Source organism: Dendrobates tinctorius, unplaced genomic scaffold (genome assembly GCF_039654945.1).
Source record: "Dendrobates tinctorius isolate UK_male_01 unplaced genomic scaffold, ASM3965494v1 ptg000223l, whole genome shotgun sequence".
In the NCBI taxonomy this organism is placed as follows: domain Eukaryota; kingdom Metazoa; phylum Chordata; class Amphibia; order Anura; family Dendrobatidae; genus Dendrobates; species Dendrobates tinctorius.
In genome coordinates this window covers 641,958-665,677 of record NW_027361890.1, presented here as the reverse complement: position 1 = coordinate 665,677, position 23,720 = coordinate 641,958, and the positions used below count along the sequence as shown (strand labels likewise).

At 40.1% G+C, this 23,720-nt stretch overlaps 1 protein-coding gene across 2 annotated transcripts in view; it reads left to right on the top strand.

The window, feature by feature from the left end:
• LOC141059037 (protein-glutamine gamma-glutamyltransferase E-like) overlaps nt 1-23,332 on the top strand; it is a 118,354-nt gene extending 95,022 nt beyond the window's left edge. The window contains exons 8-13 of one of the 2 annotated variants that reach the window (XM_073555245.1): nt 2,967-3,070; nt 16,031-16,273; nt 17,320-17,634; nt 18,872-19,029; nt 19,558-19,691; nt 22,814-23,332. In XM_073555245.1, coding sequence (XP_073411346.1) covers nt 2,967-3,070; nt 16,031-16,273; nt 17,320-17,634; nt 18,872-19,029; nt 19,558-19,691; nt 22,814-22,964 — 1,105 coding nt within the window. In that variant the 3' untranslated portion in view covers nt 22,965-23,332. The remainder of the gene's footprint in view (nt 1-2,966; nt 3,071-16,030; nt 16,274-17,319; nt 17,635-18,871; nt 19,030-19,557; nt 19,692-22,813) is intronic. The other variant, XM_073555246.1, reaches the window with a different exon arrangement.
• The last annotated feature ends 388 nt before the right edge of the window (nt 23,333-23,720 follow it).

Sequence of the window (23,720 nt, the reverse complement as noted above, 5' to 3'; positions counted from 1 at the left end):
CGCTGTAATCCATTTACAGAGTGTCCCACGACGATCTCACCGGTAGAACAGTCACATTGGGAGATGTGACTGCTCTAACCAGCCTCCGGCGATACACTGACAGGAGGTAATCCCTCCCGTAGTGTATAACTGCACTGCCATGAGAGTTTTCAGCTCCAGTGCTCTCACTTACGGCACTACCGCTGTGTGAGAATTTTCCCATGCAGCGATGCTGTAAGTGAGAGCACCAGAGCTGATCAGCTGATACACTGACAGGAGCTAATCACTCCCACAGTGTATCGCTAGAGGATGGGTAGAGCGGTCACATCTCCCGATGTGACTGTTCTACATGTGAGATCGCTGTGGGACACTTGTATTACTTGGACTACGGTGGACAGGGAGTATATGTTGGTTTATTATGTTACATTAGGGCAGTGAGAATCTGGAATTCCTCTACCGAGTTCGCCATCACCTCCTCAGGCAAAGGGTTCAAGAGATGCCTGGATGTCTTCCTGGAGCGTAACAATATTGTATTTTACAGTTATTAGGTTCTTTAGAAGGACGTAGATATGGGGACTTATTCTGACAGAATATAGGCTGCACTGGATGGACAAATATCTTTTTTCGGCCTTGCTATCTGTATTACTATGTTAAATTATTTCTCGAAATCGGGGATTTGGTGCGAGGTGAGTATTAAATGGTTTTTATTTTTATGTGAATATGTGTGTAATTTTACTTTTTTTTTTTTTTTAACTATGAGCAGATACTACTCTCCCACTATTATCCGCCCGATGGGAGCAGTAGTCTCATCGGCCCACGCCTGCTTTTTTACCGCAGGTCACCGCTGCGGGTCACAGTCAGCTATGGAATGAAGCTGACATCTGCCAGCATGATCCCGCAGTGCTGTAATCGACAGTACCAGCGGTAACATTATCGTACATAGCCGCAGACAACCGCACACACACGCAGACACCCACAGACAGACACACATATTATTTTGCTTTAATTATTGTATTGCTAAAGGGAACCTGTCACCCCCTCCAGGGCATTTTTAACTAAAAGAGCCACCTTCAGCAGCACTAAGGTTGCATTCTGTGAAGGTGGCTCTTCTGTTTCTGACCACCATCAATGCCAAAATATAGACTTTTATAAATAGGTCCTCATACCTGCATTCCGTCACAGAAGTGTGGAGTGTCCCTCTGTTTAAACCGCCTCCCAGCTGTTCATCAACCCCCTGTTGAGTCTCTGCGCCGCCTATCTCCTGTGCTGCTGTTCGCGTTAGATGCTGCCAGCCGCCTGTGCTGTGCCAACAGCTCTGGGGCATGCGCAGTGCGCGCTGCCTGGGAACTAACATCAGGCTATCGTGCCTGCGTGTTGCGTAGGCCCCAGCCCCGCAGTGTGAATGCTTCATAACACACTGTGGGGCGGGATCTGGGGACTCAGAAACACGCAAGCGCGATAGCCTGATGGCAGTTCCCAGGCAGCGCACACGGCGCATGCCCGAGAACTGTTGTCACAGCGCAGGCACCCAACAACATGTAACGGCAACAGCACAGTCAAATTAAGTTTAGCATGCATTTTTAAGTTCATCCTGAAATGTCACCCGAAAGCCAAATATCCCTAAATTTTTGTGAGTGATGTATATACACTCCCCCCAACCTCTGCTTTTACCATGATCCAGCACCATTCTGCTTCTCTTATCTGTGATATCACCACTCTTTAGACTAACCGGATCACTCCGTGCTCTGTGCCTGAGCTGTAGTGATGAGCGAGTATGCTCTCTGCTCGGGTTTTCCCGCGCATGCTCGGGTGATCTCCGAGTATTTGGGTGTGCTCGGAGATTTAGTTTGTGTCGCCACAGCTACATGACTTGCGGCTGCCAGACAGGCTGAATACATGTGGGAATGCCTGTTTGTTAGGAAATCCCCACATGTATTCAGGCTGTCTACAGCTGCAAATCATGCAGCTCCGGCGACGCAAACTAAATCTCCGAGCACACCCAAATAATTGGAGATCACCCGAGCATGCTTGGGAAAATCCAAGCAACTGGCATACTTGCTCATCACTATTGAGCTGAAAGTCTGTTATAATGAAAGCCTATGGTGCCTCGTTCTGACGCTCCATAGACTTACATGGTGAAAGTCCGAGTCTGCATGGTAGTGTTATCGCTGAAAGTAGGGGGATAACAAATGTACAAATGTACTCAGTCTGAGCATGGCAGAGGGGAGCAGAGAAGATGACAAATGTACAAATATTTGCAATACCTGCAGTTCAAAACAGCTACACAGTTCTTGAACAAGAAAGTTAAAACAGACATTTTGGGGAAAAATGGAATCCTTGATATTTTTTTTTTTCACTTGAATAAGACTCTAGTCCAGCTTTTAAACGCGCTTTGGAAAACTCATCTTTGTCCTAAGGATTCTTTATTACAGCAGAGCAGCCTGATATCGTGTTTTCATCCAAATTGGTAAAATTCCTCAAAATGGAGCACGCAGTTCATGAATTTGACACAAAAGCAAAAATGTTTTTTTTATCCTTTCATGAAATGTTTTAGCATCTTAAGGTGCCAGGCTCATACACAAAAATACCCCAAAGGTGATAGAGGTTGCTAAATTTGGTGCAGTTTCACATTTTAAATTCACAGTTGCTGAATGAAGTTTAGCAATTGCAGATGTTTTCGACCCACGAAGCAGAAAAAAAAAATACAGGCAAGCACATAATATAAACTTCAAAAAAGGTGCACATAAAATAGTTAATTGGGTGAAAAACAAGACAAAAACACAGGCGCAAAGGCAATGATAAATAGAGGCCTATAGCTGCAACAAGAAGTACTATAATGGTATATGAAGATTATAGAAGGGATAACATTTCAGCCATGTGGGCTAAAAGAAATTTTCCATGTAAGCACAGTTCTGATATGCAGTTATGGACTGCCATATAGCAAGTCAGAAACTGGTATATCTCTGAAAATTGTTTTGACTTCTTAGGAATTTTCACGTTTGGGTAGAAGCTTGGTTTTGCAGAAGTGACCTAGGCTCCGCTTATGATGGATGGCAGGTTTTGGACTCAACTCCACAGGAACAAAGTGAAGGTACCATAATAAATGTATGTTGGTTAGATTACACAGGATGAGGGGGAATTGACCACTCCTGCTTAGGAAGGTGTTATAGAGGGCCTGGTACAATAGGTTTGTGTTTGAAAGTCTAGTAGTATTACAGTGGCTTGTAAAAGTATTCAACCCGCCCCCTTCTTTTTATTGTGAAGCAAACAACAGGACAAAATAACTGAAAACTTCAGTGTGCATAACTATTCTTCCTCAAAGGGAATCCGTCACCAATTTTTTTGCCTATCAGCTGTGGCCACCGCCATCAAGGGCTTATCTACCGCATTCTGTAATGCTGTAGATAAGCCCCTGATGTACCCTGAAAGAGAAGAAAAAACGACCGGACCCGGACAGCCTGGGTGAGTGTAATCTAACTCGTTTTTCTTCTCTTTCAGGGTACATCGGGGGCTTATCTACAGCATTACAGATTGCTGCAGATAAGCCTCTGATGGCGGTGCCGGCAGCTGATAGGGCTAAAATGGGGTGACAGATCCCCTTTAATTCAGAAGTTTGTAGAGTCTCCTTTGGCAGCAATTACTGCAAGTCACTTTGGATAAGTCTTTATGAGCTTTTCACATCTTGCCACTTTGATTTTGGCCCATGGCTCGTGAAAAAACTGCTCCTGCTCCTTCAAGTTAGATGGTTTTCTCTGGAGAACAGCAATATTTAAGTCATACTACAGATTCTCAATTGGATTAAGGTCTGGGCTTTGACTAGGTTACTCCAAAACATTTACACGTTTCCCCTTAAACCACTCAAATGTTGCTTTAGCAGTATGCTTTGGGTCATTGTCCGGTTGCAAGTTGAACCCCCCCATCCCAGTCTCAAAACACTGACAGAATGAAAAAGGTTTTGGTCAAGAAATATCCCTGCATTTTGAACCTTGGACGAGCTCCGGTCCACCCTGTTGGGTAGCCCGTCGGGCAAGGCGCTGCGCCCGGATGGCCTTCCCTCCATCTACTACAAATCCTTCCCCTCGATCCTACTCCCTTGCCTGTTAAACATGTGCACTCCCAACATGTCCCAAACATGTCCTACTCCCTTGCCTGTTAAACATGTGCAACTCTATACTCTTTCCCTACTCTGGCTCTGGAAGCCAGAATATCATTAATATGCAAGGACGCTGAATTATGCAGCAGCTACCGACCGATTTCCTTGTTAAATGTTGACTTAAAGATGTTCGCTTGTATGGTTGCACGAAAAATTGATAAATTCTTACCAGAATTAATCTAGTTAAACCAAATGAGTTTTGTGGGGGGGGGAGAGAGGGACTGATAATACACACAAAATTCTCCATCTTATGCATTTTGCGAAACAGAGAAATCTCCCCTTGGTGCTCCTTGGGACAGAAGCAGAGAAGGCATTCGACAGGGTGGACTGGACTTATCTGTGGGAGACATTGACCTGTTTTGGCTTCCCCTTGCAATTAGTCTCAGCCATACTGAAAATGTATAGATATCCTTCTGCACGTATTAGAGTCAATGGCTCCCTGACAGATGCGTTCGCCATCCAAAACGGTACAAGACAAGGCTGCCGTCTCTCTCTGATCCTTTTCATCCTAGTGATGGAACCGCTACTGTGTGCAATACAGCAAAGTCTGGAGATTGAGGGCATCAAAATAGGTAAAAACCACCATAAGTCTGCGGCCTTCGCCGACGACTTCTTGGTCTTGATGACGAATCCTCTGCGAGATTTTCCTGCCTTGCTGGGAATCCTCGAGGAATATGGTAACCTTACAAACTTTAAGATAAACACGTCTAAATCCGAAGCTTTGGACCTAAATGTGCCCATCCACACACTGGATAAGTTAAAGGAGCTTTATCATTTTGCCTGGCCTAGCAGATGTATTACTTATCTAGGTATAAAAATAGCCAGATCTGACAAAGAACTTTTCCAACTCAACTATTACCTCTTATTAGACAGTGCAGACCACTATTAAGTCAAAGAGAGACCCTTTTCATTCATGGCCGGGGAGGAAGAACCTTCTAAAAAGTCTGATCCTTCCCAAATGTATGTACTTATTCTCAACTCTACCCATCCATGTCCCAAACTCTTTCCTCTCTAGAGTTAATTCTTTATTTTTCAAATACATTTGGAAAGAAGTGAGACCCCGTATAAACTCACGTAACTTATCATTGCCAAAGCGTAAGGGGGGAATGGGAGCCCCTGACTTCAACAACTATTATTATGCAGCTGTGCTATCTCAAGACCTGATAAGGAATTCTAGTGACAAACAATGGGTCAACATAGAAAACACTCTCTCACCTATACCTCTTAGGTCCCTCTTATTAACGCACACCAAGGGGTGGAAGCCCTCCTCCTCCAACAATCCCCTTTCTCTGACTTTGCTCAAGATTTGATCGAATCTCCACACCTTCTTGATACCCCCCTTGTCCCCATTACTGAAACTCTCTGATGTGTTACCACCACCCTTAAATGCATTAAGGGAGGGAGCAGACCTAGCGCGGACACTGGGACAAATCTCTATTGACCAGATAATGGCTGGTGGGGCACTCCTCCCGCTGTCTGAATTGAGTGTTCTTTTTGCCCCCTAGAGCTTTAATTTTCTCCAGTATAATTCCCTAAGAGTGCTATTGAAATATATCCGATATTGCCCAGACACTCCACGCAAACTTACACCATATGAAGTTCTTAGCTCCAGGTCATCAATACCAACCAAGGTCCTCTCTACAATTTATCTGACACTTCTGTCTAAAGACCTACCCCTGAAGAGAGCATACATTCCTCACTGGGAAAAAGACCTAGGTTATAAATTCACACAACCACAAATAGACCGCATCTATGCGCATTCACACAGCCCAACAAGTTGCGTGAAAACCCAAGAAAACACTTTTAAAATAGTAACGCGATGGTACACTACACCGGCGCAGACTTGTGCTTGGCGGACTGGGGCACAGGCCAGATGTTGGCATTGTGAGGAGGGAAAAGGAGATTGCATATATATCTGGTGGACGTGCCCATCCCTCCAACCCTTTTGGGCAACAACAGAGAAATTTGCTAGAGACACCACGGGGACCCCAATGTCGCTGTCACCCAAATCAGCTTTGCTAAATCTCCCCATGTGTTCCAAACAAAAAAGGACCTCCACCTTGGTTCACAATATTATTGCTGTGGCCAAACTTTTAATTCCTACTTATTGGGGTTCAACCCAGACCCCACTTTCCAACAATTGCTGTCAAGTCGACCAACTATATCATGTGGCTGAAATTGCTGCCTCTGTGAACCATACACAGCTATCTTTTGAGGAAAATTGGCGCCCATGGATTAAATACAGATCCTCCCTTAAGCCTTTATCGGTATAAACCCATGACCAACACGAAGCGCAGTCTGTGATGTCATCAGATTCCACCCTTCTACCTTCACCCTCCCTTCCCTCCACCATTATCTTCTCCTTTCTCTTCCTTTTCTTTTTTTCCCTTCTCTCTCCTCTCTACAGCCCCCTCCCTTCTCATCTCTTCTTCTACCTTTGCTTTTTCATAAATACAAATAATATGTATTACACCATTATATACCACGTTATGAAAATTGATTATTTCTATTTGGTGTTGTCATCTCTTGAATTTATCAATAAAAAGATCATTGAAAAGAAAAAGAAATATCTCTGCATTTCGCACCATCTATCTTCCTCTGGACTCTGATTATTTTCTTTGTCCTTGCTGCTGAAAAACATCCCCACAGTTTGATCCGTCACCACCATGTTTCACTGTGGGGATGGTGTTCTTGGGGTGATGAGCTGATTTGTTTTGTCCACAGACATAGTGCTTACCTTGGTGGCCGAAAGGTATAATTTTGGTCTCATGTGACCACAGCACCTTCCTCCATACATTTGGAGTGTCTCCCACATGTCTTTTGGCAGACTCAAAACAAGCCTTACAATTTGTGTGTATGTAGGGGGGCATGGCCTGAGCTAGCGATGGTGTAACACGCACGGCTCAGGATCTCTGAGGAGGCATCTCCTAAAACGACAAATAAAGCAAAAGAAAATCGCTCTCTTCGATAACCCACGGAAGGATTGTTTTCCCGTTACTCAGAGGTACGTTCTGATACCCCTTGTCTGAGCTTTGGACATTAAAAAAGACATTTTTGAAATCTGAGGCCTTTTCCCGCCATTTTACTGCAAGGTGACACCATTTTAAACTGTGAAAAAATCCTTACCCAGCTCCCTCCATTACCCACCGGCTGTCCTTGTCCTCAGAAAAAGTATCTCCACGCTTGTCTACCACATTTTAAAGATTTTATTTTCTTGTGGAGATATTTTTTTACAAAAATCCTATCATATACCAGCTGATTGGCGGAAGGATACAAAATAGTCCCCACCCTGTGCCTAATCTGACAGGATTTCTCTCGTTGCATAATTAAAAGACATTGACTTTTTTTGGAATCTCCTCTTGTCTGTTTTAGACCCTTTGGAAGTCCCAGGGTGTCCTAATTTACCTATATTCCCCTGCTTTGTGCGAGGCTGCGGGAGCTATAACGGCTGCGGAGGGATCGCTTTCATCTCAACGTCCTATCTCAAGTACTCCATTTTCCTGTCATAACAGATCTGTGAAGCGGAAGGACACAAAATAGTCCGTGATTTGTGCCTATTTCAATGTTACCTCCGCTCCCCACCGCTCCTGTGCGGCTCCACTGGGGTGATCTGCCTTTCTTCAGCGATGCCGTGTATCAGCTGCCGGCTCCCCTGTTGCATAATTTATGAGCGGGGACTGAAATCACTGAGCCCTGTGTGAAGACTAGTCGCCTGTCACGGCTGCATTTAAAGTCACAGGGAGTGCGTCTATAACGGTGCGCAGTTAATAAAGGATTTTACTGTATGCAACATACAATATTAAAAGTGCCATCTGATTCTGTGGTGTATCTCATTCCTCACGGTCCCTTTTATAAAAAGGCATAGGAAGACACAAGAATTTTCTATATTTTTAACGTTTATTTAAACGTCACCAATAATATTAATTCTCTCTAATATAATCCCTGCAAGGCAGGATTCAAAAAAGGGCACAAGATGAGTCACAAGGCTACTCCAGTGTCCAAATCAACGAAAGTGTCTAATATGACTCCTCAAAAAGGACAAAAATTTCAGGATTCTTACAATCCTCACTTTAAAGATCAAGTGGATATCGTTAACCCATTTATGGCCAGATCTCCTCATAAAGAGGTCATGGATACATCTCTCTCATCAAAAAGGAAAAATCCTGGTAAAACTTCTGAAAAATTCACATCGCCAGCCGACGCTTCAAGTCCTGAGTCTGGAGATAATTCACCAAACTTTTCGCCAGAAAGGTCAAATTTTAAGATGGAATACACCAATCCTTCTCCTTCCCAAAATCTGGATGTTATGTTACACTCTTACATGGATACTCTCGCCCAGAAAATCACGTCCAGTATGTCTCAATCATTTGAAAACCAAAATAAAATTTTACAGTCCACCTTGGATAAATTTAGCAGCAGGTTAGACAACCACGAAAAATGGCTAACTGTAGTGGAAGAACACACTGATGATTTATCAAAAGACACCTATGACCTCAAATCTGAATTTCACAGACTTAAAATTAAAGTTGCCTATATAGAAGACAGGAACAGACGAAACAACTTGAAAATAAGAGGAATACAAGAATCTATCTCACCGGATAAACTAGAAGACTTCGTCAAGACAATTTTCAAAAAATTACTACCGACACTTACAGACCAAGATCTCATCATAGATAGGATCCACAGACTTCCCAAACCACGGAATATCGATAAAGATCTACCTAGAGATACCATCTTAAGGGTACACTTCTTCAAGATTAAGGAAAAAGTTCAACAATCAGTTAAAGATCTAGGAGGTTTTCCAGAACCCTATGCTCACCTTCAGCTATTTACGGATCTTTCAAAGGAAACGATTGAAGGAAGAAAGTCTTTTAAGCCAGTCACTTCCACCTTGAGGGAAAATAATATCCCCTATAAATGGGGCTTCCCACTTAAACTTTTGATAATCTACAAAGGAAAGACGACCGTCCTATTCTCACCTAAAGAAGGAAGAGATTTCCTGTCCTACTACAGGATACCTGACCGCCATAGAATCTCCAACTCTCAAGACCCTGGCTGCTCATCAGAGAAGGGATGATCCAACGGAGAGACCTGGCCAATATATTTACTCACCTTGTTATAAGGCCTCTCTACACTTCTTGATTATTTGGTCAATGTATTGTACTGTACTGCTTATTCTTCTTTCCACAGGTTTTCTCACTTCTCTACTACTTTATGGACTCATATCACATGAGATTATTTTCCTTCTGGGAATAGTGTTGTTATGCCAAGGGATGCCTCTAATGGGATCCATACACAAACTTTCCCAACTAAGGAATTAGAGCCTTCCGGATCGGCTCTTCCTGAAGGACAATTTTGTTCTTATTGTTTTTGTGTCTCTTTTGTTTTTGGTTTCAAATAGGTATATAGTTTGAGGTTTTTGGACAACTAAGTTCTACAAAGGTAGGTGCACTCTGGTTTCTGCATTTCCTCTACCCCACTTCATACGAACCCAGCCATTCTTGTAACATGAAAATAAGATTTGTATCAAACAATGTCAGGGGGATAAATAGCCCTTGGAAGAGATTTTCCATTGGTAGGGAGATTAACGGGATGCATCCTGAGGTTGTATGCCTTCAAGAAACCAAGCTCAAAAAAGACAACCACCCTTCTATAAATCTCAAAAATTTCCCATTTGTATTTGAATCTTGTGGCCCACGAAAGAAAGATGGGGTTTTAACCCTGATTAGTAACTCAATTTCCTTTGAATTGCTTTCTGAAGTAAAAGACGAAAAATGACATTATCATATTCTCCTGTGCAAATTGAACAGCCAAACCTTCACAATAGTTAATACTTATGATCCCACCATCAGACAAATTAGCTTCCTGAATAAGCTAATGAAAAAATTAGACACCTTACGATCAGGAACCCTACTTTTGTTAGGGGACTTTAATATGGTGCCAGATGGTGTACTAGACTCCACCTCTCCCAGCAGACAAAAAACACAATCCTTGAACAGCTAGATTTATAATCACGAGCTATTCGACTCATTCCGCTGTTTGAACACCACATCTAGAGAATTTAATCATTTTTCTGATGGCCATCAGTCGGCATCTAGAATAGATCTGATACTCACAGATGTCTTCTCCTTGCCTAGGTTTTCCTCCAGCTCCATACTTAATAAATCTATTTCAGATCATTCCCCGGTAACTGCAGAACTGATAATTCATGTGGAAATTCAACTCCTCTCTGCTTCATAACCCCACCATCAAATCTGAAATCAGCTCAGCCTTACAAAATTATTTTATTGAAAATGAATCAAACCTCCTCAATCTGTTTACCTATTGGAATGCTCAGAAGGCGGTGTTGAGGGGAGTCTTGATTCAAATTTCCTCCAGACAAAAAAAATTAATAGGGATAAAATCCTTACCCTACAACAGTCTATTAAATCTAAAGAAGAGGAACTGTGTCGATCCTCTGTTTCCTCTAACAAACAAGCTGTATTATCAGAACTTGCTGATCTCAGGTTGCAGTTAAGGAAAATCATATTCAATTTTTACAACTCAGCTATTAGATCAGCAAAATGCAAACATTACTTATCTATAAATCGCCCTTCAAAATACATGTCAAACAGAATTAAGAATATACGGAAAAGAATTGACAGTATAACTTCCTCTAATGGTACATCCCTGGTCCACCCTAAAGATATTGTAGGAGCTTTTGCCGATTATTACAAATATCTGTACAATATCAACCAAGACAACCACAATATGCAGCCATCTATCTCAGAGATTGGATCATTTCTTTCCAGCATGAACCTTCCAAAGCTTAACCCTGAAGACTTATCATTTTTGTCTTCTCCCTTCAGTGAACAAGAAGTCCTAGATACCATAAACAAACTTAAAACATTCAAATCACCCGGCCCAGACGGGTTTAGTAATGATTATTTCAAGTCTTTTAGTAATATATTAACCCCCCACCTTGTCAAAGAATTTAACTCAGCTTTCCAAACAGGTCAATTTCCTAAAGAGATGCTGGAAGCGACAATTATCGTAGTCCCAAAACCAAATTCTGACACTAGCCAAATTTTTAATTATAGACCTATATCCCTCATCAATACAGACGTAAAAATTTATGCAAAGACACTGGCCAATAGACTAAATCAATTCCTTCCGAGTTTAATTTCCAATGATCAGATAGGCTTCATCAAAGGAAGACAATCCATAGATGGTAGGAGAAGACTCATTAACATAATTAAGCTTATTTCCTCGAACAAACTCAGGGCCATTGTTATCTCTCTTGATGCTGAGAAAGCGTTCGACCGCCTTAATTGGTCATATCTCGAAGCAACTCTCAAAAAATTTGGAATGGCTTCTCAGATCACGAGAGGTATTATGGCTTTGTACTCCGGCCCTGGTGCAAGGGTTTATTCCAACAATCATCTTTCCTCTACGTTTCATATAGCCAATGGGACCAGACAGGGTTGCCCATTGTCACCATTGCTTTTTGAATTAGCTATTGAACCTCTGCCCCAACTAATCAGAAACAGCACAAAGATCTCGGGAATCAAAACTTTGCACAGAGATTTTAAAATAGCGTTGTATGCAGACGATATTATTCTTACCCTCACAGATCTAAGCAACTCTATCTCTGCCTTACAAACCTTAATCCAGACTAATCTCTTATTTTAAAATAAACGACTCAAAATCCAAAATACTTGGCTTTAACCTAGGATCAGACCAAGAGGAAATTGAGGGCCTCTCACCTTGGGGGTGGGCCACTGATGGGCTGACATATCTAGGCCTTAAATTCGTCAAAAACGTAAACTCTATAATAAAAATAAACTTAGAGCTGCTTACTAAAAAGCTTTTTAATGAATTCCGTACATCTAGAGATGATGGGCTTTCTTGGTGGGGAAGAATCATGATGGTCAAGTCATATATTTTCCCAAAAATCCTATACCTACTTCGCTCACTGCCTTTAAAAATACCCACTTCCTCTCTCACAAACCTTCAAGCCTCATTAAACTCCTTTATATGGAATAACAAAAGACCCAGAATAGCAACAAATATTCTATACAACCATAAATCTTATGGTGGAGCTGGTTCCCCAAATATTATGGCCTATTACATTGCAAATTTAGTAAAACAAAGCTCATACTGGTGGCCTCATGATACGACACCAGCTTGGCATGAACTAGAACTGTTCTTTAATAATTACAAACCTCTTCACCTTCTAATTCTGAACCAACTCCTTCATAAAAAATTAATTACAAATTCTCATCCGATTTTTCAAGCTATTTCTGAAGCTTGGAAAAAATTTTCTGCTCCAAAAAGAGGCTCTAACAAAGAAGTCACAATAAAAAATCTGGCTCTATCAGTTATCTTTCAAGCGTCTAATCAGACCATTGACCCCATTTGGTCTGAACTTGAACTTAAAAAAATTAAAGATTTATATGATGGCGTTACTTGTACACCTTACAATAAACTCAAGGAAAGATTTCAATCTACTACCCCTGCTTTCTTACAATATGTTATCATCAAAGACATAATCCATGAGTTCCTTACTATCTACCCGAGAATCTCTGAACCAGCAGGTAACCTTATTTGTAATATAGATCATAATATTTTTTGGAGTTTTGAATACACGTACAAATGGTGTAACCATAGCTTTGAAGCGGTAAAGACTCAAAATATTGTCAAATGGGAAACCGAATTGCACACGACAATTGACCCTTCTGACCTTGAACAGGCATGTACTCTCTCGTATGCCTCTTGAATTTCCTTATCACTACAAGAGACCCACTTCAAGCTTTTAACGAGATGGTATTATACCCCCGTTAGACTTCATAGAATCAACCCTGACAATTCTCCGCTCTGTTGCAGGGGTTGTGGAAGGCCAGGAAATATCTTGCATATATTTTGACAATGTCCCAAAATTTTTCTCTTTTGGAGAAAGATTTCTAACCTTATCGATTTTATCCTAGGAACACGACTTATTTTGTCTCCTCGTCTGGCCCTTCTTTCTCTGGACGCAAACAAAATTGATACTTCTAACAGGCTATTGATTATGCCCATTTTACTAGTCTCCAAACATAGTATTGCCTTTCTTCGGAAAAACCCCAACCCCCCCACAAAATAATGAAATTATAGACAAACTTAGCCTTCATCATTCTTTTGAATTGAAATTTGCGAATGTGCATGATCAATTTGCTAAATATTCTAGGAAATTGTCTAGATGGCTGGAGTTGTTCTCTTAAGTCTTCACCCAGAGTGCACCTGCCTAAGGCCCCTTGTTTGGGTCTTTGGAACATATATATTAATATATTATATGCTTAAATACCTACCTTTGTAATAATTCACTGCATAATATGCTTCTGCATTAACTTGTTTCATTTTATGTCTTCTTTATATTTGGACGTTATTGTCCTTCCTTTTTCCTTCTTTCCCTTTACATTTTTCCCTCCCCCCCCCTTTTTTTTCCCCATCTTTCCTCCCCCATCCTCCCCATTTATTGAAACTTAAATAAAACATTTGGAAAACAATTTGTGTGTAAGTAAAGGCCTTTTTCTTCCCACTCTTCCATAAAGGCCACCTCTATGGAGTGTACAGCTTATTGTGGTCGTATGGACACATACTCCAGTCTGCTTGGGAAATCTGCAGCTCCTTCAAGGTTACCATTTGGTCTCTGTGCTGCCTCTTTGATTAATGCCCTCCTTTCCCGGGCTGGGAGTTTTATTGGGGGTGCCCTTTCTTGGCAAGTTTGTTGTGTTAGCATGTTCTTTTCATTTGATAATAATAGATTTGATGGTGCTCCAGGGGGATCATCAGAGATCAGGTTGTTTTTTATATATAATCAAACCCTGAACTGTACTTCTCAACAACTTTATCCCTGACTTATTTGGAGATCTCCTTGGTCGTCATGATGTTGTTTGGCTAATGGTGACTCTTTTGAAAATCCAGAGGCTGTAACACAATTAAACAAAAGGTGTGTGTACATGCTGACAGACCATGTGACACTTTGATAGAACACAGGTGGACTTCCTTTCACTAAGCATGTCACTTATGAAGGGAAATGCTTGCACCAGAATTTTTAAGACCTTCATAGCAAAAGGGTGAATACATATGCACATGCCATTTTGTTAGTTATTTGATCCCATTAATTTAATGTATGCCGATATTTTTCTCAATTTACTAACTTAGACTATTTTAGTGCTGATGAATCACACACAAATCGAATTACAAAAATATTTAAACAAAGATTGGAATGTAACAAAATAAGTAAAGTCAAAGGGGGTGAATATTTTTGTGAGCCACTTTATTTATAAATTACACAGTTATTAGATTGTTATATAAGGAGCTGCTATGTGGCCACTGTATGCTTTCATTATTTGGGCGCTGTATGACTGTTTTACATTATAAAGAAAAAACACAAAAATTGAGCTTGGTTTGAGTTGATACACATGCAGCATGTAAATGCATGTTGACATTGGCCATAAAACATAAAACCTGCAAAAAACAAAGTGAGCAAAAACCCTGCTGTAACTAAATAAGTAAAAGCAAAAGTGCATCTAAATAATACAGAGTTTTTAGTAATACTGTTTTTGATCAAAAGTAGCATGAAAGCTATCCCACCACGACACGGTAATTCTGTTCGGGATAGTCCTACACTGTCTAATATTAAAAACCTAAGGCTTCCCCAGACTGGTGTCTACTGTTTGGGACCCCGTCCTTTTGTCTGCCCTTGTTCACACATTGAGGTCAACTTTGACACAAGGCAAGGTTTTTAATATTAGACAGAGTAGGACTATCCCGAACAGAGTTACTGTGTCATGGTGGGATAGCTTTCATGCTACTTTTGATCAAAAACAGTATTACTAAAAACTCTGTATTATTTAGATGCACTTTTGCTTTTACTTATTTAGTTACAGCAGGGTTCTTGCTCACTTTGTCTTTTGCAGGTTTTATGTTTTATGGCCAATGTCAACATGCATTTACATGCTGCATGTGTATCAACTCAAACCAAGCTCAATTTTTGTGTTTTTTCTCTGTATTTTTGCATTCTGTGCAAGCTGGGGTGTGGCCTCCCTCTCCTGAGCTGGAAATTGTATATAAGGCTTCCCCAGACTGGTGTCTACTGTTTGGGACCCCGTCCTTTTGTCTGCCCTTGTTCACACATTGAGGTCAACTTTGACACAAGACAAGGTTTTTAATATTAGACAGTGTAGGACTATCACGAACAGAGTTACCGTGTCGTGGTGGGATAGCTTTCATGCTACTTTTGATCAAAAACAGTATTACTAAAAACTCTATATTATTTAGATGCACTTTTACTGTTGTACATTATGTAGCAATGCAACTCCAGACTACTAGCACTGTATAGATAATAGTTTTGCAGTGTGTGGCAGACTTGTATGGCATTCTCATTACAACAAATGTTTATTTTATTTATTTTTTTAATATTTTATATAGCACCAACATATTCTGCAGTGGTATACAGAGCATTCACATCAACCATTGTCACCAATGGGCTCACCACCTAATCTCCCTATTTCAGACACATACAGAGGTCAATTTAATTGCAAGTCACTTGACTTTCTAGTATATTGTCTATAGGGGTAATTTGGCCAATGTGTGGCCTTATGGCTTTGTGATTTGAGCAGAATATTATTTGGCACTTAAACATGCTTATAATGCATAACTATTTGTTCACTGTATGACCATACCCTAAATTGCAGAGAGGGTCACCAATAAATGACAGCACACAGAATATAATTCATTGAAAGGCTGGTAACTATTTTTCATCTCTCTCATTAGCACTTTTAGACAAATTAGTGGGCATAATTAAGTCTTAGTTCAGTCGCCATATTTGTATTACTCCCGCCTCTTTCTAACTCTTCGGTCTCATTTCTGTGATAGGGTTATATCATCTTGGACCTTGCTCTGTGAAGGCTATTAAAGAGGGCGACGTGGACTTGGCCTACGATGCACCTTTTGTATTTGCCGAATTGAATGCCGACGTAAGGACCTGGTTGATCTCTGCTGATGGGTCCATGAAAAACACGAAATTAAGCACAAGCACAGTAGGAAGATTTACTAGCACCAAGGCTATTAACTCAGATGAGCGTGTTGATGTCACCAACATTTACAAATATCCTGAAGGTAAAGACTTCATTCTTTTTACATCAAAAAAGGTTTAAAATGTGGACATTTCCTTTGTTAGGAAGGTTCTTTACAGATGGGTGGGTTCCTATTTTAATTAGTAATCTTGCAACAAGTGTTTCCCTGCAGAGCCACTATAGGGCAGAGTTGTCTGCATGATCCATGCCTATGTTGAGTCCTCTGGAGTGAAAGACACTTTTTTTCAATAGCTCTCCAATGATGGTCTTGTTTGGAAGATTCCTTTCCCTAAATTCATTAATAGGTAAATTGAAAATCGGGAAAAAAAACCTTACCAGTAAATTTTGTCAGAAGTACCAAATTAGTAAAAATTACTCATTTACTGTATTAGTAATGTCTGTTGATTTGAAAGTTGGTAATCAATATGGTCATTATTAAAGATCTCAGGTGGATTCACAGGAGAGAAAAATAGTAAAACCGCTTCTCTATACAGCAATATGGTTAATAATGAAGATCTGCAAACCTTGCAAAAACTTTAATGGCTGCCGCCATATGAACTGTACCTGGTATTTTCATGCATAAATCTGACTATTGATTATTCTGTGCCTAAAGGGCCTGTCACACTAAGCGATATCGTTAGCAATATCGCTATAACTTGTGACGTTATAGCGATATTGCTAGCGATATTGCTGTGTGTGATACTTACCTACGACCCACTCCCCCGCTGGTTATCGCTGATCGCGCGAGAACATCCAGGACTGTTTCTCGTCGTCAGCTTCCTGCGGCGCTTCCTGTGGAGAGACGAGCGACGAGCATGGAGCCGGGCGGGAGGACGCAGGATCGCCTGATGTGACAGGTAAGTAGCGACCCCCGTCCCCAGCGATGTCGCTGGTGAGATCTGCCTGTGTGGCAGCTCACTAGTGACCACTTAGCGATGTACCAGCGATCCTGACCGCGTCATATCGCTGGTCGGGATCGCTGGTACATCTCTAAGTGTGACAGTACCTTTAGTCTACACAGACCTTTGAAGACTTTTGTAGGGGATCAGTGCGGTTACTGCAATTAATCACATTTTTGTGCATTTTCAGGCAACCCCAAAGAAAGAGAAATATTTAGGAAGGCTCAAAGTAAGCTGAAAGGTAGTGGCCTCAGAAGAAGCCCAGTCGCATTCTCAGCGAGTCACACAGAAGCCGCCCCAAAGCTTGATTTTAGTGGCAGTTTTACAAGCAGCAGCAATATAGAGGTTGGCCAAGATGTCACATTCAGCCTGGATCTAAAAAACACAAGCACTAATGAAATGAGTCTACAAGTAAACTTAACTGCATCTGCTATTGTATACACCAATGCCACAGTCCAAGATGTCCTAACCAACGCTCAGTCTGTGAAACTGGGGCCAAATGAAGGTAGATATATTTATTTATTTTTAAAGTTAATTGCAAAACTAAAGAATTAACAAATATATATTTTGGAATTTTTTTTAAAAAAGTTGCATATGTTTACAAATATCTTTACATTTTTAAAAATTCATTTCAGCCTGATTGTAAGTGATCAGCTCTTGTTCAGCATGGCAATAGATGAAGTTAAGCGTTACATAGTGCCTACTTACTTAATTGAGAGGATGACATAAAGCTATATATGTGATATAAATAATTTGGTGTGCAAAATGCTGTTGAGAGACTCCTTCTAAAGAGAAGTCCCGCAATACTTTTAAATGGTCAGTCTGTTCCTCCATTAATGAGATATCAGCATTTCGATTTGTATGCCATTGGCTGTGGTAGATCTGAATCCTATGTCACTCCAGCTCTGCTGCCTCCTACTTGACGAACAGCCTCTATGCTATGTGACTTCAGGTAAAGGAAAAAGCAGGGAACAGAGCTGGAGTGACAGGCTTCAAATCCACAATATCAATTTTTACATTAATTCAAACTCTGATTTCTCACTGAGGAACAGATTGCCATGCAAAGGTATTGCTGGATTTGCCTTCAAAACAGCTAAATGCACCTGTAAATAGTTGAGCGTGTGAATTTCTAATTGACCGCTTCCTTTTAACAAATTTCTCAGGCAGCTTTGATCAGTGTAGAGAATGTTCAGATGGTCCAACACCCTTGAGTTAAGGTCCATTTGCACCTCAAGATTATTGTGAATGAGCATTAATGGGAACACCTACGTATTTCCTGATGATCTTGTAGTCTACACAAGCTGATGGTTCATCAGGTGATCCGCAGAGTGCTACTGCATGCCACCGCCTGTGTACACTGAATTATGTAATGCTGATCATTTAGTGCACCTCGTGAGTACTCCGCTGCTCGGCAGTCATTTAACAGACTGTTTATTCATGCAAAGAAGTCGCTAATTGGCGGTACTTTAATGCCACATATCCTCAAATGTTTACAGACCTTTACACATCGCTCTATTTGAAAAAATATACAAGACCTGTTAGCGAGCTTTTTTTTCCTCTATGCAACACAGGCTTGGGTTCTTTGTAGGCCAGAAGGGTCCTGAATATCCCTTCCCTACCACAAAGGATTATGCTCTTTGTCTTAGAGGGTTCTTGAGGGTTTTCTGCACCCATGCATTGAGTTTCAACAATGATGAACTACAAAAGTTGATCTGACATTCAGTACTCTTCACTGCTTTCAGAGAAAAACATCGCATACACTGTACCTTATGCTGACTATGAAAATGCCATAACTACAGACAACATGATTAAAGCGGTGGCCGTCTGTGAAGATGAGAAAGGCGGAAAGCTCCTGGTGGAAATTGTCATTTTGCTGAAGAATCCAACCATTGTGATGAAGGTATCTTACTATGATTGAAGGCACAAAGTATTTGATTGTGAAGTATTCATTTTTGTCTAGTTTGGACCATCTCCTTCCTTTTGCTACAAAAAACAGTGTTACCTCATGGCAGGAGTCTCAAAATAAGCAAATGAAATTGAAAATCCTGTCATTTTTCATTTCATAGTGTTTTCTTCTTGGGAAGGCACTATAGACATCAGCCTGGGAGTTTCCTTTATGATCCCGGGCAATCGCATACCTTTTCTTAACGATCACTTTTTCTTTACAATTTTTCTTTTTTTTCACCTTAATATTAATATCTCTAACAGCTAGACATCAGCAGATATTAGTTATGGATACTATAATACACACTTTCTAGGGACATTTTGATACTAATATTATGCAAGTACTTCCATGGATGGTGACAGTTTAATCCCAATTGCAAAGATTAAAAATTTAAATGTTTAATAATTGATTCTGTCTTTTGAAAAGTACCGTAATTTATGTCACTAACATAATCTGAGGTTTGATATGTCGTATTCGCTTCAGATCACAGATCAAGCCCAACTAAATAAACCTCTGAGCGTAGAGATTGCATTCACCAATCCCACAAGAGAAGATGTCCATAACTGTGTTCTGATTGTTGAGGGAAGTGGTCTCCTAAAAGAGAAGGTAACAATTGAGTAAGTATTAATGCAAAAAAACCATAATAAACTGCATACTACTGCACCCTGGTATACCATGATACTTGGAGAACCACAGGTTCAAATATATTTCCATAGGAGGAACTTTAACTTTTTGGATCAAATCTGACTTCATTTAATAATGGATGTACGGTATGTGATAAAAAAAATTTGAGCTGCGTACAGTACATATGGCTGATAAATTCTCATATCAAGGTTCACTACCTAAATTTAACATGGTCCTCAACCGTTTGAAATGTAATTTTCTGCTACCTGTAAAGCTTGCATAAAAATTGACTGCTTTACATAACTAAAAATTTACATGAATGACTGACTAAAATGAACATATATATAGGCACCAATGATTTTAGAAACAATTTAATTACTGTATATACTCATGTATAAGCTGAGATTTTCAGCTCCTTTTTTGGGCTGAAAAAGACCCTCTCGGTTTATACACGAGACATACACCTGAAAGCCGGTGTTGGAATGGGAGCAGGAGACATGATTCTCATTCACTCATCCTCCTGGTGTCTGCATATCAGGCATCTGCATCTCCCTTCCTGTCTTCTTACTGTGCTGGTCACATGGTGCCGCTCATTAAAGTAATGAATATGGACGTGTCTCCACTCCCATAGGGGTGGAGCCGCATACTCTTGACTTTAATGAGCGATACCATGTGACCAGCACAGGAAGAAGACAGGAAGGGAGATGCAGATGCTAGGACTGAGATGTAGCAGAGCTGGATATGCAGACACCAGGAGGGTGAGTAGGACTGGGGGAGGGTGAGCCAGCCATGCCATATTCACCTATCCCCATTCCACCGCTGCTCTCAATCTCCTGGATCCTCTGGCTGTGACGTTCAGGTCAGAGGGCGCAATGAAGTGTTTAGTGCATGCCCTCTGCCTGAACAGTCACTGCAGAGAACCGGCGACGCTGAGGAGCAGCAGGTAGCGACGAGAGGTGAGTATGTCATTTTTTTTTCTTTAAATCATAGCAGCAGCATTATATGGGGCATATATTAATATAGAGCACGTTATGGGCCACCATTAACCTTTGTGCAGCATTATATGGGGCATATATTTATATGGAGCATGTTATGGGGACACCATTAAATTTTCTGCAACATTATTATATGGAGCATATATATTAATATGGAGCATGTTATGGGCCACCATTAACCTTTGTGCAGCATTATATGGGGCATATATTAATATGGAGCATGTTATGGGGCCACCATTAACCTTTGTGCAACATTATATGGGGCATATATTAATATGGGGCATCTTATGGGGCCACCAGTTTACTTTTATTAGTATCTATTTGTATTTTTGAAATATACCAGTAGCTGCTGCATTTCCCACCCTGAGCTTATACTCGAGTCAATGTTTTCCCAGTTTTTTGTGGCAAAATTAGGGGCCTTGGCTTATACTCGGGTCGACTTATACATGAGTATATACGGTAATCAATTCATCTAGAATCAAATCTTTGGAAAGGCGATATAAAAATGAAAACAATTTAATTTCAGTCAGTCTAAAGCTAGCCATGCTAATTAGATTATTCAGCCGAACATCATCTCTGCCCTCTCTCACCAAGAACGCACTTTTGACTGAATTCTGTAGTGAAAACTGTCGACAGACATTCTTCTCTCCAGGAGAATAAAGCTATCGGTAGTCTGTTGGAGATATCTACCGGCATGTCCAATTTCAATCAGTTGCCCAGAGCCCCCATAAACACTAGACTGTTGACTGACATTAGTTTCGTGTTCTAACCATTGCCTATTGTCATGGTTGTGTCTGATAAAAATTTATCATTTATTTAACAATTATTATTGTTTCTTTAAATACTTAGTACCATTAGAAGACAAATGAAGAAGACCAATGCATTAATGATTGCTACTAATGGAATTCATGTTTCACCCAAATGACATTATTGGGGTTGTATCATTTGGAACATCCATTTCAACATGTTCTGTAATAAGCAGTAGAAAGGGAAATTTCGCACATCCATCCGTAGAAAATATAAAGTTATTTTAATGCAGAATTGCAGATCCATTAAAAAATAACACATACAAGGGGATGTAAAAAGCCTGACACTTTTCAAACAATACACTGATCTTAATCACAGCATTGTAAAAAAAAAATCGCATCAGCACACATAAAATAGATTAATCAAAGCAAAGATGTTGTTTTGGTTTTTTTTCTCCTTGTTCCCCTTCATGTGTTTCCAATGTCTTGATTATTGTTGTCTTGAATTTCACCATTGGTTTATTCTTGTGATTCGTCCTTTCCATTTATTTTAATGTGTGCTGATGTGATTTTTTTTTACTATGCTGTGATTAACAGTGGTGTCAGGTTTTTATATCCCTTTGCATGTGTTGTCATTTTTTTTTTAATGGATCTTCAATAAAAATAACTTTTTTATATTATCTACAGATGGATTGTTTTTTTTTTCATGTCCTGTAATAATACATGGATGTCTTTCATTTACAAAAACCCTTATAAGCCAAAGTACAAAAGAGCAGCACCTGCTTTCTCATTCAGAATTACAATGTATAACTTGGTGTCCCATTGATTACCACAATAATAATTCTACAATTATTTTCAATGTAAAACCACATACAGTAACTCCTACAGCAGACACTGGGAGAGATGTGCAAATGCCTTCAGCTCCCCCTATAATAACAGCTATTATTGGGGTTTTGGCTATAGTCCCTGTAGCTATCAACTGATTGACAGAAGATCCTCCTTAATGATGGTCCGTCTTCAAGATTACTGCAGGCAGATCCTGATTTTTCTACTTTTTTTATTTTAAGAATTTAAACTCAATATATTAAATCTATATGCATCTGACAACTTATCTTCTAACAGGCAATGCCATGGGTAACCAGCATCAGGCATGTTGGAGTTCAACATCTCTGGTTGCTTTTTACAGCCAAAAGACAAGACACCTGCAGAGGTAGCTGGCAGTGTCTCATCTGCTTTTCATCAGTATAATACACACCATGAAATTAATCTAGTACGAGGCCTAAAAAAATAATAAATATTGATTTCGTAATAGCGAGTTCCTAAAAGATAGCACCAATTTTGTACGTCATGTAAATTTGCTGTTTTTACCTACAGAGTGCCCCATCTGAGCAAGAACCAAAGATCCGTCAGCAAAGTAGACATTGTACCTTACCGACCTGGTCAACGATGTCTCTTCGTGGACTTCTCGTGTGATAAATTCTCTGATGTTAAGGGGTCATTAACAATTAATGTTGCTTCTAATTAGATAATCCACAATTTATTAGAAGGATGTTTTTCAAATCTAAATAACTAAACAATTTACTTACATGTGCATTTTTAATATAAAAATAAAACTGTATTGAACTTTTTTACTATTACAGTTTGCCTAATTCCTTTTATAAATGTAGTGCAATAGGGTATTTTGATAAGACAAATGATTATCAGTTAAAAGTACACATCAAGTCTGTATATAGCACTGAAAGGAAGCTACAAATATTATTTCACCGGTGCACTGGCAGCTTCCATCACTTGAGATGTTTGTCCCTATCAGGCTGGCTACTGGGCTTCTCTGTTTTGTAAATAGGTGATTATTATTTTGAAAAATTCCAATAAAAGATATGTTCAAAAAGAAAACCTTCATGTTCATTGTGTACTGGGTGATATTTAAAAATAAAAATCCTAACCGCTCATTAACCCCACTTTGCACATCAATGACGGAGCCTCATTTTCCAAATATGACCAGTGTCTCTTTGTGTTTATAATTCTGGTACATTTTAATATATCCCAATGATTTTAAGAGTTTTTAATGACATGTTGTCTTTCATGTTGGTGGTAAATTTTGGTTGATATTTTCATAAATAAATGCTAGTGATGAGTATGGTATTCGGGTTACTCGTTACATTGCGAGTATTTGTGTTCCTGCCTCGCTATATTCGGATGTCCCGCCCTGCAGTTTGGCCCCTACTTTGCAGCCACTAAACATGCTGGGCTTCTTAACCAATCACAGTAATGCCGCAGATAT